This window comes from Motacilla alba, chromosome 13, assembly GCF_015832195.1.
Source record: "Motacilla alba alba isolate MOTALB_02 chromosome 13, Motacilla_alba_V1.0_pri, whole genome shotgun sequence".
NCBI classification, from domain to species: Eukaryota; Metazoa; Chordata; class Aves; order Passeriformes; family Motacillidae; genus Motacilla; species Motacilla alba.
Genome location: NC_052028.1, coordinates 9,659,849 through 9,677,011, shown reverse-complemented (window position 1 = coordinate 9,677,011; position 17,163 = coordinate 9,659,849). Strand labels below are relative to the sequence as shown.

Below are 17,163 nucleotides of genomic sequence, written 5' to 3'. Positions count from 1 at the left end.
ATAATTTGAAACACATATAATACAATCAGAAAAGGTCCTTCAGTATATCTGAGATAATAAAACACATTTAAGCCTTGGTCTCCTCCAAAATAGCTCCAAGAGGAGTACTTTGTGTTGGAGGATATGAGGATGTAACTTCATCTCCTCGAGGTCTGTAGCAACACAAAGCCCCTCATTTTTCATGAGAACCAGCCAGGACTCAGAGGTGCTCACAGAGAAGTTCATGCCAAAGCCAGGCTGTGCTGTGGGTGCTTTTGGCTGGGTCATAGAGGGATTTATTGTGTGGAATTACCACCTTGATTCCTTCATGTCAGACCCAGTCTAGCAGGGATTTATGAAGCTGTTTAATTTCCTTCACCTCTGTTGAATGTGTTGGGAGTTAGCACACCAGCCAACAGCAACATTTGTGGTGCAGTCTCAGAATTACAGAGGCCACATTTCAATATGGCAATAGGTGGGAAGAACAATTAGACTGGAAATAAGTGAAGAATTTAAAATAAAAACATAAAAACTAAGTGGAAAGAAACTGAGGTAACACCACCCCCCCTAAAACTAGAACAGTTTTACATCAGAAGTAAGAAATTATTGAGAAAGTTACTTGGTTTTAATTTCTTGAGGTAGATGTATTAAAATTTAAAAATGGGGGGGTGGGGGTTATACTTAACTTTTCATCAGCTTTGATTTCATTATCCTAAACTTTTCATGCATTCTCATTTCAATGTTCCTTCCTTTTCACCCCACTAGACTGTGAAAAACCACATGTAACCTTCTAGCACAAAGGCCAATTGAAATTTCTTTCAGGCAGGTATTGTCTTTTAATGCATGGATTTGCCTTGATCAGAACAATGTAGTCTTGATTTTTGATTGGGGCCTGTGATAGAAATAACCGAATCAGAAACACAATTTTTTCCCTAAGAATTGGTACCTCACCCAAAATCATCACTGTTAATTTCAAGGGCTGCAGGATGATCCAAGAGCCTCCTATCCTCTCACAGTGTTATTGCAGAAAATTCTACACAGGCAGCATCTCCACTCTGAGCAGCCCAGTTTTGTCCTGGTCAACTTTACAAATGTTTTATTTGGTTTTTACTGATGGAAGCAATCTTGATGTTACACAATTGGGCAAAGAAATCATTTTTCCACAGTAATAATCAGTTAAGATAATTAACTTAAATCAGGCCTGTCTTCAGAGACTCCCCTGTGCCCAGGTATGAGTCAGGGGCTCATTTCTGGACCAAGACAGTGAGAAAAATGGAGGAAATCTCTAATGTGGAGTACTGCAATAGGAGCTGTCCTGAGCAACACTACTGTGTGTCACATTTTTATGATGATCAAATTCTGCACATAAGGTAATAGAGGAATTCACATTCAAAATCCCTTCACTGATGTTTCTTAGCTAGGAATATACTTTAAAGCCTTCCTCCCCAACAGAAATTGTCCTTAATAAAGCTCTGTGGGGTTAGAACATACCATACCAAATACTACCCACAAAAATTTGGTACATAATATTGACTGGAGCTTGTACCTCAGCACTATGTATCTTTTTAATTCAGTTGCACAGAACTGACTTATTAAAACCAGTTTTACTGTCAGTCAATCATTCATTCACTTCTGGATGCACAGACTGCTGACACAGCCCATGGAGGTTAAGCCTATCCTATCCTGAAATATCATGCTGACTCATCCATGTCCTGGAGGCTGTGACTCTGAAATAAGCTGTTGCTTTCTATGTTGGTCTCCAAAACTTTTTTTCATTGGTGATCAAAAGAGAAAAGAGATTGGATAGAAAAATTTCACAGTCTGTTGCCCAAAAATGTAATGACAAGAGCAAGAGGAGCTGTTTGGGTTGTCTGCTGAGCTTCAAGGTGTGTTTTCTTTCTTCTTGGGTTGTTTGAAGTGCACCCTCGAACATCACAGCACTGAGAGGTCACTCACACACAGCCCCACAGTCTGGGCTGTTCTCTCATTTCCTGAAGCCACGCTGGGGATTTGTGGAGTGCAGCTCCCACTGCAGCAGACTCTGCCCTGTTGAAGCACTGGGGCTTTAATGGCTGCCTCTGCCTAAGCCACATCTGTACCTTTTGACCCCTAAAATACCCGAGATTACTACAATAGCATCCTTCGTGCTTCTGCTGCAGGCACAGTACTGAGCATAGTAATGGACTTTTCCTTATGCTTCTGGAAAAAAATCCTTTTTGTTCCCATCTCTTCAAGCAGTTGGAAAATGTTGTAATGATATCACACTATATATTTTTGTTTTGACATGAATGTATGCTTCATTGTTTTTCTATCATAGAGACAGGATACTAAGTCATGAAATTATCTGCTCTCTTGAGAATGAACTTTTGTATTCACACACTGTCAGTGTTTCTATCTTAGCAGTAACAGCCAGACACTACCCCAATCCTGGTTTGATGAAAGGTGGTACTTTGATTTTCTAAAAAATCAAGAAATTTATACACATGCAGTTACACCCTTTGAGTTTAGCTGTATCATGTTGTTTGAAAAATCTTATTGTCATAAAGTGTTAGACTGGTTGGAGGAATTCACACTTCATAACACTTTTACAGAACATTTTAGTCTATACCTTCTGTAGCTCTTAGCTAAAAATTAGATTTCTGAGAAGATATAAAAAGCATCAGCTCAAAAAAATAATGGTAAACTTTCTGCAGTAATAAGTGGGACAAATGGCTGATGTAACTTTAACTAAATGCAGATTTCTGTTAAATCATGAGAGAAGTAAGGGAAATTACCCAGAGAATTCATTTGGTTCCGTAATACATGGGATTATTTATCTGATAACTGAGACTATGCTACTTTAATCCAAGGCCTTTTTTTTACATTTCTATAGAGAGCAGGAAAAGTCTCTGTGGAGAGGATTCATGATTCAATGGGTATTGCTTTTCCTCTTTTAGTGAATTCAGGGTAGAAATGAGTCTCATACAGATTGCAAATGCACTTTCTTAAAAACTTCTTGCTAAGGATCCATGGCTGTTGTTCCACTTTACTCTTGCAATCTGAACTCTCTCAGGTCATAGGAGGAAACATCTGAGATTATTACTGTGTGACTTCAGACCCATCCCATCACCCTCAGCTCAGTACTGAAATTATAAATTCTACTACAAAGCATAAATCTACTCAACATCAGCCATAAAAAACTGTTGAACTACACCAATGGTGACAGCACAGGAGGTGAACCACAACTGTAAGGGTTGAGACTGGTTTTAACACTTCAGCCACTCCTATGTTTGCCATATAACTCCTAGACAAGATTAAATAAACTTGGGTTGCAAGTCAGTCCAATATCTACCCAACTAAACATGTCCTTACTGACCTCAGAGAATGTTAATAAGGACCTCAGGAAAGAGCAGATATTTTCATTTTCTTTAATAGAAAGTCTCTTTATTATTTAGAAGCATGCACACTTTCCAATAGGATTTCCTATTCTATCAACTTTATAAAATATTTTATTGACATTTTATAAACTCTGATAAGAAAAACAAATAAACCCCAGAATCCTAGTAATTCCTTTGAATTTCTGCTAGACCTAGAGACCTCTGCTTTTGAAATATTTTCTGTTCTGCCATAAGCAGAGACCAGGGCTACTTGGAATTAATCTGCTATTGGAGATAAATACGAAGACAAGTAATTTCCTTTTTATGTCCTTTTTCTTATGAAGCTTTATTATCAAATCAGTGGATATTAAGAAAAAATGGATGATATCTTGGCATCAAAGGGAATGAATCAATGAGTAATAAACTGAAAAAAAAATTCCAGTTGGCTTTGAGGGGAGTTTGGAAAGACCCCATCCAAGCCAGCTCTTCCATTGCTCCCTGTTGTGTCCAACACTACAGGCTTTGGCCCTGGTGCTCCTGAAAATGCTTCTACTCTTTCCCTCTTTCTGGAGTAATGTTTTCTTGGGTCACAGAAAATTTAAATTTTAAGGAGTGATATTCAAATTCATTAACCAAGAAAGCTTGTCAAGAAGAGCAGAACAATTATCGGTAGTGAAGAGACCTCCTGCTCTTGTTCCTGGCTTGGTGTCTTGAAACAAATCCTTATATTCTGGGAGTAATTCTCCAGCTTTGGTACTAATTATGAGAGAAGACTATAGACTATCATAGCAAAGCATATGAAAAGCATTACTAAAGCATATTTAAACAGAAGGCTATTTCTTACACATTCATAATGAACCAAGAATTCACCATTAATAAAAGCTTCTAACATATAAGGATGGGAATTGTGTCCATCATTAGGATTTATATTGGCACACGAGTGTATTCATATAACACATACACAAACAAACATGTCTCTCATATAAATGTCCTGGCTCTTCATTTCCCACTCACCATATGGCCAGGGCAATTAGATATTACATGTGGGTTTAAAGAGGCACTGTAAGACATTGCCATGCATAGAAAATGACCCAATGCATAATGTCTGGTAATAGCAAATAACAACTTGAACAAATCTAAACCAAATTTAGCTAATGATCCAGAATCAATTACGGAGTCCTTTTCACTGTGGGCAAAAGGTTTCAAATTTTATAGTGAAAAAAACATCTAGGAGGTGGGTAAATAAAAACAAACCTCCTGACTGTGCATGTTCCATTGCAGCTGGGACGTACCCTTCGAAGCCCTTTCATGAAGTTTGTGGCTCATGCAGTTTCTTTCACAATCTTCCTTGGACTGTTAGTAGTGAATGCCTCAGATCGGTTTGAAGGAGTCAAAAATCTCCCCAACGAGACCATCACGGATCATCCAAAGCAAATATTCAGAGTCAAAACAACCCAGTTCTCATGGACAGAATTGCTGATCATGAAGTGGGTATTGGGTAAGTAAAACCAAAATGCCTATGAGTGCTCTGTGGAAATTCAACTTCATTAGGAATAGCATGATACACAGTGACAAGACAAAGAAAAAAGAAAAAAGGGGAAAAAAACCTGAAAAAACCCAAAATATGACAAAGAAAGCACCCAGAAGCCACAACCCAAGCTAAACAAACAAAAAGCCCAAATCAAGAAAACTCCCCAAAATTGAAAGAACCCACTATGAGTCTAGAGGTTGATGTCAAGAGTTTTGATTAAAAGAGGAGCAAAGAAAACTTTGATCTTGGCTATCACTTTTGAAAGCATTGAATGATGCTTAGCAAATTCTCATTTACCTGATTTTTCCACTTTCCAATGAAAATGCTATAGATGTTGCATATTTATCTCTGTTGGTTTAATCATTGCATCTTAAAGAAGATAATATTATAATAGAAACTTGTGGCTTCACTCTGGGACAAAGTGAGCAGAAAGAAGTGTGGTGAGTCTGTCTGATTTATTACCCTGCCATGGGATCCTACTGTAATTCACTGAACCTCAGTGTCTTTGTCTGCAAAATTAGTATAATGTCATTTACTTTTCTTGTAGTGCACTCCAAGTTCTAGTGATGAAACCTTCTAGGCAAGTAAGAGCTAGATTTTATAAAATCTGTACTATGAAATTTTTATTGGTGAGAGGACAGTGCAGTGCTCAAATCTTACAAAAGAAATTAAGTTATTCAGCAATTACAAAGTAAGGAAGGATTCATGTGGGTGAACCCTTTGAGTGTGAAAGTGTGCCACATGCACAAGTCAAATTTCTAAGGAGTTTCAGACAAATTCAGATGTCTCACTTTTCCTACAGGCATCATTTACTCCTGGCAGGTCACTTAGTTTGAACCACTAATCTAAACAAGCTCAGGAGAATTTATTGGGAAATTGAGCTTATCAACTCAGTAGAATCTTTGTCTACCTCTTCTGCAGCTATTTTTGTTCACCACCATGATTTTTATTCTCTTCTTGCAGCAAATAATTCCACTGTTCCATAAGTACTTAAATTCCCCTGAAAAATAGGATATGGCTGCTCTATCTGATGACTTTCTGGCCAATGTTTCTTTGTTCCCTGTCCCCGTGATAATCAGAATCCCATACAGGATATTAGGCTAGAAAATACTGAATAGATGCCAGACTGGATAGAGTAAGACTGTAAGATATATTTTTAAAATTATATTAAAGCAGTTGGACAAGATGATTAGATTTTAAACCAGGTATTCTTTTCTTATAGGCAGTAGGTATCTGTGTGCTTGTTGAGTTCCTGAGAGACGAAGAAGAAAACATTTCATTTAAAGTGAAGGTTTTCACTTTTCTGGGAGAAGAAAGGTGATTCATTGTACAGACTCCTGAATATAATGAGATTTTCTAATGACTGCTACATCTGCACTGACAATCTTCCCTGGCCATTTTACCTGCCTGCCTCCACAAAGCTTCAAGTAATGTTTCAGCAATACTGAGGTGAAAGTTTGGTGCACATGGCCTGCAGACACCTGCACTTGTTGAGCCCCATGTGTGACCCTGAACTTCAAGGATTGTAAAAGCACTAAGGGTAGCAACTTTTGGTGCTAAAATCTTGCAGATATTATAAATAGCTATATGCAAGTAGAAATATAATTAAAGTGGCCAACACAGACCTAACTAGAGGCTTTCTCTGATGGAGTGACTGCGTAAGTGCACAAGGACAAGCTGCAGATGTCATTTAACTGGACTTCTGGAAAGCCTTTGACATGGAACCCCACAACATCCTCCTCTCTAAATCAGAGAAAGATGGATTTGATGAGTGGACTGATAGATGTGTAAGAAAGCTGTTGGAAGGTTGTGTGGCCAGTGGCTCAGAGTCCACTGATGGACATTGGTGACAAGTGGTGTCCCTCAGGGATCTGTACGGGGACAGTGTTACTTAATACCAGCATTAATGACAGAGGGCTCAAGTGCTCAGCCCTTAGTGAGCTGGCAGACGGTAAATGCTGAGGCTGACACACCTGAAGGATGGGATGAATTGTCCAGACAAGTTTAAGGAACCCTCAGGATCTCATGGGGTTAAACAAGGCCAACATCCCCTTTGTACATGGTGCACAGCAATTTTGGCTCATGCACCTAGGGCTCATGACTTGCCTTGGCTGCCTCTTCCCTGTGGCCAGGTCTTCCCAGCTCTTGCCTTCAAATGAGGAAGGCTGGCATTTTCCTTGTGCACAGCATGGGCAGAAGTGTGTACTGAAGGCAGGAGGGTTTATTTCTAAATCCCCACTGCAATGCAGCCAGGGTAGCAGTTAAACTCTGGGTAGATGCAATCTGAGCACTATTAATCTCTTAATCCAACAGCCTTGGGTGGACCCAGCAAGGCTCAAAGGCAGCTCTGCAATATCAGCTGCTCCTGATTTATGTACCAGGCCAGAGGATATAAAAATCTGACAAACTGTTCCTTTTTGTGCACAGGCGGTGAACAGCACTTCTTGCACACTCCCATTTTTTCTTCCAGATGGGCTGTGCTTATATCTTGACTCTCCTTCCCCTGCTGAAACCAGAATTGCCCATCAAGGTGACATTTCTGATTATCCCTGCTGTGGGAGCAAGAAACATGCAGAAGCTGGAGCCTAGGAGCTGCTCACATCCCACATCTCTAGCATCAAACTCAGGGAAATACCCCCTGCCAGAGCCACTGGGGGCCTCAGAAACACCACACTGCAATCTAATCACATCCTGGCAGAGCTCCTTTGTCTAACTACTTCTCCTTAGTTCTTATACCTCATCTTATGTCCCATCCCCTGAATTTTAGCTGATTTTACTCTTCTCAATACTTCTACTAAGGAAGATTTGAATTGCTCTCTCACAATGCATATACAATTACCCAGCAGTACTGACCAAGTAATTACTGTAACTTTTCTACTTGTCCTGAATAGACATTTTTAAAAAATGATTGCCACAAAGTTGGAGAAAAGAATGGTGGAAATTATAGGTCAATGGCAGGTTACTTTCACAGATGGATTCTAATTTTAGTCAGACTCCTCAGTTTTAGACACTTCCTACTTCATTAATCTGTGACTTAAGTATATTAAGTGAGCAAGATTAGAAATAAATTTGGATGGGAATAATTTCTGGTCATCAGTGAACAAGTGCTTTGTTGGGCAATGCTACCATGCATGTGATATTTCCTTAAGTGCTTTAGTACCTTTATAAAGCACACATGTGTAATGCACAGGGCTAATGGCTCCTATCCATCATTTCTGGAATGCTTTTTTTTTCAAGGTAGAAATGTTTCTTTAATATTTCATCCTTGCTCCAGGAAAATTCCTGAGAAACAAATTCTTCCACCTTCTCCCTTAGGCTATTTATTATTAAATCTCACTCATGGTGAGTGACAGTGTGGGATGAAGTCCCTGCTTTCACACAGCCAAGAACCATGGAGGAGGAGAGCTGGGAGGCTCCTCTCCTGCCCTCTGCTCAGCATTCTGCAGAGCTCAGGCTCTCTCCCAGGACAGACCTAAATCAGGGTACATCTCCAGGGATACTCCAGGCCTGTGGAGCTCACAGGCTCGCTGTGACCTTGGCTGATGGTGCTATGGATAGCTCAGCTTTCCTTTTTCTCTTTAAATCCTTCCCCGCGCACAAGGACTGAGAGCAGCAGTTCTCCACTCCTCCACCTCAGGCTGCATTCCCAGTGACCTGTTTCCCTCTCTGTAACCCGACTTCCCAGTGCACCTCTGGGGACACCCCGTGCTTCCAGGAGCTTCAGGAGTAGCCAAGCAAAAGCATTTACATGCCACACCACGAGAGCTTCCAGCAGAGAGGATGAAAGGAGCTCACAGAAAGGAGAAGATTGCAGGAGGTCACACGGAAATTGGCAGAGCTGCTCCTTCTTGATTAAATGTGAATTTTGCTGCTGCCATGGAAACAAGACTGGGTAGAGCGCAGGAAATATTTATCAGTGGGTTAAATATTCCAACACTTTAGCTATTCAGGAGCAAGATTTCGGCCCTGGAGCCCTGCTGGGATTGAAAGTTGGGTGAATTGGTGATTCTGACCTGAGCTCTTTGACTGAATTCACTTGTCCACTCCAGCTCTTCCCAGCAGGACGTGGATGTCAAATCTTTAAATTCACTGGGTTTGGCATTTAGGTTTATTTGTTAGTCTGTTGTCAGAAATCATAAATTTGGGCTAAACTCAGTGTTTTCAAAGTGGTAGTTCAGACTTTAATGTATGGAAATTCATTATTTAATACAGAGAGCTTTATGAAATTGGAAGGACAGAATTTCTGTCTTACCCTTTTTTAATCATACTAAACTTACTACTGAACAGTTCTGTTTGCATTCTCAAAAGGGACACACCCACTATCTTAGGGAAGGAGGAAAAGAGCAGCAGAGCAAGCAGTGCCATCTTCAGTGCCATGGAGTAGGAAGGTCATTTTGGGGACAAGAGGGGAAATCTACATTTTTTCCAACTGCATCAGGAGTAGAATTTTCTAGTGTCATCAGAATTTCTGAACAGTGCTTTTTCTGTCATCATCAGAAATCAGCTTTTCATTGACATATATAGTGACATTTTGAGATTTCTTCATATTCAAATTTCTCTTTTGAGAGTGCTTCATAAGCACAAAAGGTTGTATTAATTTTTAAGAAAAGATGACATGAGCCATTCTCAATAAATTTGTTTAATTGAAGAGTCTTTTGCTTTGGTCTTAGAAGCCACTGCAAGCAGGAAACAAACAGATCTGTCTGAATACAGAAACACCTCCTGTGTTTGCCAGTTAAAGATGCTCTGCTCCCTCCACAGGTATGATATGGTCGGAGTGCAAGGAGATCTGGGAAGAGGGTCCACGTGAATATGTGGTGCATCTCTGGAACCTGCTGGACTTTGGGATGCTGTCCATCTTTGTGGCATCATTCACTGCCAGGTTCATGGCTTTTCTTAAAGCCTCTGAGGCACAACAGTACGTAGATCAGTACGTTCAGGATGATGACCTCAATAATGTCACCCTTCCCCCTGAAGTTGCTTACTTTACCTATGGTAAGATGCTTTTTGCTATCTAGTGCTTCCTGTTCTTTTAAGTTAATGTGTGGCAATACTGAAAGCAGCTTTCTTTTTGTGATATTTATATCGTTTTCTTCTAAATAAACCAAATTATTTTCCCTAGATCTACCCATTCCAGCCATCTTCCTAACCAGTCAGAAAGGACCCAAATCTCATTCAGCCTCTGCTCAGGCTACATTCAGGTCAACCACATCCTGAAAATGTAGCTTGAGCAACAGATAATCAGGAACTCTGAGTGAACAGAATAGAATTTAAATTACAGATGAATTAATCTGCTTGGCTTTCCAAATGAGAGAGGAGGGAAAAGTGTGAACAAACACAAAATCTGAGTCTGCAGTATAACTCTGCATTTCTGTTACATCCAACACCTCTACAAAAATAAATAAGAATTGCAACAAAAATAGCTGCTGCTCATCAAAACCTACATTTTTGTAGAGCCTGTGTCATCTATAAGTGCTGACATTGGGAAATGCAAGGCACAGCAGTGCCTTGAAAATGTTCTTTTGGATGGCTGAAATGGTTTTCCTTTGCTATACAGAAATGAACAGAGCTTCACACAGGTGTGGGGACTGGAGACATTGCACACCTCTGCAAACTCTAGATGGCACCTGGGCAAAACCCATGGGGATTTTTATTCACAGGGGGCTGCAGGAGCTCCAGAGCTGGGCACCAAGCAGTGCCAGTGGCTCCCCAGGGCTGTAAGGTGGTTGTTCTGCTGCTGTGCTCGGGCTGGAGAGGAGAGCTGAGGCAGCACTTCCTCCACTGTAGACCCACACAGCCCCAGAGCCACGGGCCTGACCCAGAGCAGTTCCAGAGCCACAGGATCTGGGTGGCCCCACCAGCTCAGCCTCTTGCGTCCCTCTCTGCCCACGCAGCAAGAGCCATGGAGATGATGCTGTGGCTTTTTCCTCTCTGCCTTGCTGCTCACCCATTTGAAGTGAGTTCATGACACAACAGGTGCAAAGGGTCCAGAACAGAATATCCCAACAAGATCCTGTGAATTCCTCCATCTGCTGCTTTTCCTTTGGCTCAGATTACTGCAAATAATGCCTAAGTTTACTGCTGGGGCCCTGAAGATGTCACATGTTTTAGCTGTGAGTCAAAATCTTTCCATCAAGTACCTGAGTTGATGCAAGGACACTTATAAGCCATATTAATATAAATGTTTACATTTCAGCAGATTAAGTAAATTATGCATATTTGGGGCTTTCTAAAGTAAAAATATTAGAGTAACTAGAGTAGAAGCTGGTTTTAATTTAGAGATAATATGAAAATGGTACACAATGTTTATACCTGCTTTATCTGAACAAATCCTAACTTCTTATCTAACGGTGGGGATAGAAGATCTTGGTCTCCCTAATGCTGCCTTTCCAAATACTGACTCAGTGCCCTGTATCCAAATCTACAGTTATACTCCACTGTGTTGTGGTTTTGGTTGTCCATCTCAAGAGCTTCAAATGGAGAAAGCACAGCACAGTTGATTCAACTAGGAAACAGAAAATATCAAGTTTGTTTAAAGCCATGCTGTTTTTTTTCATTGTGTGGCTTCAGTAAATCCCAGTGACTTGGTAATTTCCTCCCTTTGCCATGTGAAAAATACAACTAATTCACCATATTTATACAGCATGTTGTGGTCCAGTGAACAATTGCCCCAATTGCCCCACAGTTGTTTTTTTCTCTTTAACTCCCACCCAAATGCAAGACTGAGTCTGGAAAAAGGTCATTTATCACAGCACCTTCCACCTAACCCTTTTTGTTACTAACACCCAGTGTACATGTATTGTTTTAGCCAGGAACAAGTGGCTCCCCTCGGATCCCCAGATCATTTCAGAAGGCCTGTATGCCATAGCTGTGGTACTCAGCTTCTCCCGCATTGCTTACATTCTTCCAGCCAACGAAAGCTTCGGCCCCCTGCAGATCTCTCTGGGGAGGACCGTGAAGGATATCTTCAAGTTCATGGTCATCTTCATCATGGTGTTCCTAGCCTTCATGATTGGGATGTTCAACCTTTACTCTTACTACCTTGGTGCAAAGTACAACCCCGCGTTTACAACGTGAGTACCCGCGGGCGGGAGGCTGCTCTGCAGGGCTGTCCCTGCTGGCCCTCTGCCCTGCTGCTTCCTGCTGCAGCTCTGGGGGGAAATCACACCCAGGTTTTGACAGGGAACCTTGTGCCACAGCCTGCAGCCCTGGGAGCCAGCTCTAGGCCTGAGTGTAAGGAGAGGAGCAGTTCAGAATTGGTTATTTCTGGAAATCAAAATAGCAGATCAGGGAAATGTTTCGTGAGATGTTCAGTTCGATGTGTCAAGAGAAGCAGTGGAGAAGTTAAACCTAAGATTACTGTTCTTAAACCTGTGAGATGAAATGTATGTAAAATAAGGAAGGCTCTTTCTTCTCCGAGAGCCAGCATTGTGGGCTCAAATCCCACAGGGGCCATTCATTTAAGAGTTGGACTCAATGGCCCTTGTGGGTCGCTTCCAACTCAGAATATTCTGGAATTGTGGGACCTGTTTTAGGACATCATCTCAGTGCAGCTGTGATTATTGGGTGCCCTTCTGCAGAGCCAGCTGCTGGCCATGGTGCTCAAAACAGAGCAAAACCACCCAGGGTGCCTGGGGTGTGGGATTCAAGTGCTGACTGGGAGCTCCTCAGCAGGAGCCATGTGAAGGCTGCACAGAGCATCACACCAGGCTCCTCCCCACAGGGTCTGCCTGCACCCCCAGCCCTGCAGAGCTGTCTGTGCTGGGGACCCCTCCTTCACCTTGTCAGGGATGTTGGGAAGAGAAAGAGGTCGGCAAATGCCAATGGAATGTGGTTCAGGGTGAGGCTGCTGTTGAACTTGCAGCCCGTTGGTGGCAGGGCAAAATGCAGTCTCGATTCTCCAGGACCAAGTCCCAGTCCAGTCCCAACACAAGTCCCAGTCCTGTAGGGGACAGCTGAGGTCCTGAAGGAGTTTTCAGAGCAGGGGGCAGTCCTGCTGAGTATGAGGGATGTGTCCCATGCATCCAGGGGAAAGCCTCCTCCCTTGCACTGCAATGTAGCACCAGCAGAGCGCTGGGACAGTCCATTTTGTGTCTCACAAATCCACCTTGACTTGCCTTAGGGACATGGGGGGGCTTTCCCTCCCACACAACTGTCTGTGGGAAGCTTGCAGGATGTTTTCCCCTTGCTGTGAGCTGACTTCCAGGAAACCACTCCCAAGCCACGGAGCCGGAGCCCACAGTGGTTACTGTGTGCACAGCAGACATTTGGTGCTGCATTTGATATGTCAATCCTGGAATGAGTTACACAGTGAGCCTGGGGCTAAGCTCATCACTCCTCTTGGAGAAATGATCTTTCCAGCATCATTTCTGTCCTTCAAGTGGCTGTAGCCTTACTGTTTTACCACACCACCCTCTTGTGCCACATGTAACCTGTAACACAATGTTTACTTTCCCTTGTTGAGCCAAATTTGCATTCTGGACCTCTCCCAGAGCCTCAGGGTGCATTTTAATGGAAGGATTTGTGAGACCAGATGCATTTACATCTATCTGTGCTCAGTAGTTAGGGAGAAGAGAACTGAGTGTGTGGGATGTGACTTTCTTCAGATGTAAAAAGAAGAAGATGCCCTTGAAGCACAAGTCTTAATGAGAATCAAGGCAGTTCCATCCCTGAGTGCCTGGTGGCACAGCAGCCCTCACTTGTGGCATCTCCCAGGCACATCCCTGGAGAACAGCACTGACAAATTCCAGTCACTGGTGCAATTCAGCCCAGTAGCTCTCTTATTAGCACTCATTATCTAAGTGCATCTTCCAGTAGTTACTGTCTTTTGATTGAAATAATGATCAAATATTCACTAAAATGATGACTGCTCACTGGAGTAAAGATTGCTTCTGATGCCCAAGGGATATTTGGACTGGGGAGAGATCCTCCTTAACTCAGCCTGCTGGCCACTTTTCCTGGGGGGACTTCATGTCGTTATAAAGCAAATCTTACATGAGCATAAATTTTCCTTTCAAGAATTTGCAAGAGACTTTAAAAATACTTACTTTCTTCTGATTATTTAAACACACAGGAGTGCCAAATGATGATCAGTGAAAATGAGCCCTTTCATCATGTGAAACAAAGAGAATAGATTTACATTCATTCCAAAAATCCTTCTTAGACATTCCATGCAACAAACTAGAAGCCCTGAGGTAGACAGTCTCAAACAATTTAAATAAACTAATTACAAGGTTGTTTTGGCAGATGGGCAGACACCAGTTGTAGCAATGCTTCCTGCTCTATTTCGGGTGGCTGGTTGTTGGTCTTGCTGGAGGTGGTGGTCTCCTGCTGCCATCAACTTACTCATGGAAAGGAGGAAGATTTCAGTATTAGAGATTGTGTATCACAGTTGTTCATTCCCTGAAAAATCCCTGGGGTAAAAAGGGTTAATGCTTACTTTGGTGTCCTCATAACCCTTCTGTGACTGCAGCAACATCACAGAAGGCATTTCCTGGGAGCATGTTTGTGGATTATAATGAGGATGGGTGAAATTTTACAGCAAGTTTTGCAATCAGAAATGTGACTATTTAACTCTAATTCTCAGAGGTCACTTGGACAGTGGTGACAGAAAAAGACCCACTGGATTTGTGCCCATAATTGACTGTGGGCAGTTCCAAACAGCATTGACAGCTCCCTGGATTGCCTCAGTGGGAAGCCTTAGACAAACAGCTGCTCACTAAAACACTTCAAATGACACATTTAAGAAAAGCACACCTTCCCAGGGCAGTATGTAAGCAGAAAAAAAGAGTGTACGCTGAGGAAATTGTTTGCTTAGTTCTAATGATAATAGTTAGTGAATATTTGGTTTAACTTTCGCCCTCCCTTTCTACTGTACTTTGAAATTGTGTACTCAATTTCTTCTCTGTTCATCTACAGAGCAAGCACATAGCACCCCAGTGGCCTCTGATTTGAGTTATTATACAAAGTTTCTGTCATTTCTTTCCTTTTGATGTTCTGGAAGCAAAGGAAATAAGGATGCAGTTGTCTTTACTCCATACTAGTTAAATATAGAAATTATTTAACTAAATACACTTTCAAAAATTTTTGTGAGTTCTTCAATGCTGAAGAGAGATCATTTCCACAGCAGTTGCCACCACGCCAGCTATGTTTATCTGTTTATCAGATGCTGTGTACAGCACACAGCTCTTGAAACAGCCTGTAATTAAGAACATGCTATGCAAACAAAATCGAAATGGAGGCAAGGCTGATTGTGTTCATCTTGCTTTCTGCATCAGAAATCAGGCTGAAGGCTACAAGGCAAGGTTTTCTGTCTCATTCTCCCCAAAGGGGAATGTGACTCACTGTTCAGCACCAAAGCTACTTCCAGGCTTGGAGGCTTTTTTCTACTTGTTTTGTTTTGTCAAAATGTGATAGTTTTGTAGATTACATTGACTGTGTTGCTTTTTTGGCAGATTTAGTTCTCAAACTCATTTAGGGAGATAAATCTGAAGGGATGCCTTAAGGTTTCTTAGAGAGGAGGGCACAAGACTGATATGGAAGAGAGAGAGCCTTGCCGTGATCCTTTCTGATGAACAGCACACTGCTGTATACAAAAGTGAGGAAAATCTGCACACAGATAACTGGCTATGGTCTGTTAGGAAGCATCACCTTCCTCAGAGCAAAATCTCTACATTTTACTGAAATAAGTGTAATGAAACAAACTAACTAACAATCTCTGTGGTCTCCCCAGTGCAGTCAGTTCTACCACAGTAAAGAGGGTGATTGCTGCACAGCCACCTCCACAGGGAGCATCTGCCAATCTGTCACTGCCAGACCCTCCTGCTGCCAGGAGCTGTCAGCCTGGGCAGGACACCTGACTTCCCAAATCCTTCATTTGTTTGCCTTTGAGAAGGATAAAACACCTGCTGACCTTGCAGGAAGGGGGTAAATTGCTTAGCTGGCAACAAGGACACACTGGCATCTTGGAATCTTTGAGAACTTGGCTCCCAACATCCTCCTCTCATGTTTTAGCGAGATGTTCTTGAAAAAAAGACAAAAAGCCCAACTGATGTTCCCTGCAACTTGTGCCAAATCTCGTGCAACCTGGCAATAATCTAAAAGGGAGAAGGAAAGAGTCATCCAGCCTTTTTGAAGGGTAGGGATGGACTGGTACAAGGTCTTAAATAATTTCCTCTGACAGAGAGATACCAGCATCTGCCTGGGGGCACTGCTAAACATCATTTTGGTGCTACAGGTAAGGTCAGCCTCTCCAGCAGCCTCTCAGTCTCACAACCACGGGCACTGGTCCCTCACCTGACACTGGAAATCAGGTTTATGGACATGACAGAGGAACCTGGCACCCCACCCTTACCTCTGGGGCTCAGGGTGGTCAAGGCTGCTCACAGCTCTCCGTTTACTTTTCAAGGAGAATCTGGCACTGTTCGAGTAGAGAGGTCAATGTTCAAGCTGCAGAAAAGGAGCAGAGCTGACACATTGTATTAAAGTCTGCCAGCAGGGTGGAAAAATGAGGGAACCTTTCTAAATTAAAAAGGAAGGTTAATAGCAGGGTGCAGCTGAGCTCAAGGCTGGAGTTATGGTTTTTATTAGTTTGGGAAATCACCTCGGTGGTGGGTTGCAATGCCAAAGATCATTTATGTAATATGTGTTCCTGAACTGGAAAGCATCTATTGAAGAAGCAGTGGCCAGATTGCCACTGCACAGGGCAGGGAGTCTGACACATTAATGCCAGGTCAGCTCGGCTGCAGATGAGAGCAGGAGAACAGAGCAGAGTGTTACAGGACAGAAAAAGCAGGTGGAAAAGGAATGGCACCTGAGTGTAACACGGTCAGAGATCCCCCAAGGGAATCTCTGCAGCCCTGCAGAGCAACAGGGGTCAAGGAGTGGGGCATCAGTGACTCTGGGCATCCAGGAAGCTGTGCAACATTTATTTGAAACACCACTCACGGTTAGTCCCCACAAAACAATATACAGAGTAAATATTATACTCTTTACTGCAGTTTTACTACTACTTGTAAATGAGCTATGGAGTACCACAAATTATGATGAGAATTGAAAACCAGTTTGCTGCAGCAGAAAGGAGCTGACCGGGAATCTGCACCAGCCTTTCAAAGGGTTGAAATCAATTTCTGTTGCTTTTATGAATGGTGTAATTGACACTGGAATTGATGTAATGTTTATTTTTCCTGTTGAATATGCCATGGTTTGTGTCTATAAGCTGCTCTTATAAACAGATTTAGCAGGATTAGTCTGCCACCCTGGTAAAAAACATTTCCTCAAAATAATTTTTATATGGCA

At 42.2% G+C, this 17,163-nt stretch overlaps 1 protein-coding gene across 3 annotated transcripts in view; it reads left to right on the top strand.

Annotated features, from left to right (window-relative positions):
* Window positions 1-17,163, top strand: part of TRPC7 (transient receptor potential cation channel subfamily C member 7) — a 73,862-nt gene that overhangs the window by 44,424 nt on the left and 12,275 nt on the right. For 2 of the 3 annotated variants that reach the window (XM_038150583.1, XM_038150582.1), the window contains exons 5-7: window positions 4,617-4,833; window positions 9,628-9,861; window positions 11,675-11,939. In XM_038150583.1, the coding sequence (XP_038006511.1) occupies window positions 4,617-4,833; window positions 9,628-9,861; window positions 11,675-11,939 (716 nt within the window). The remainder of the gene's footprint in view (window positions 1-4,616; window positions 4,834-9,627; window positions 9,862-11,674; window positions 11,940-17,163) is intronic. The other variant, XM_038150584.1, reaches the window with a different exon arrangement.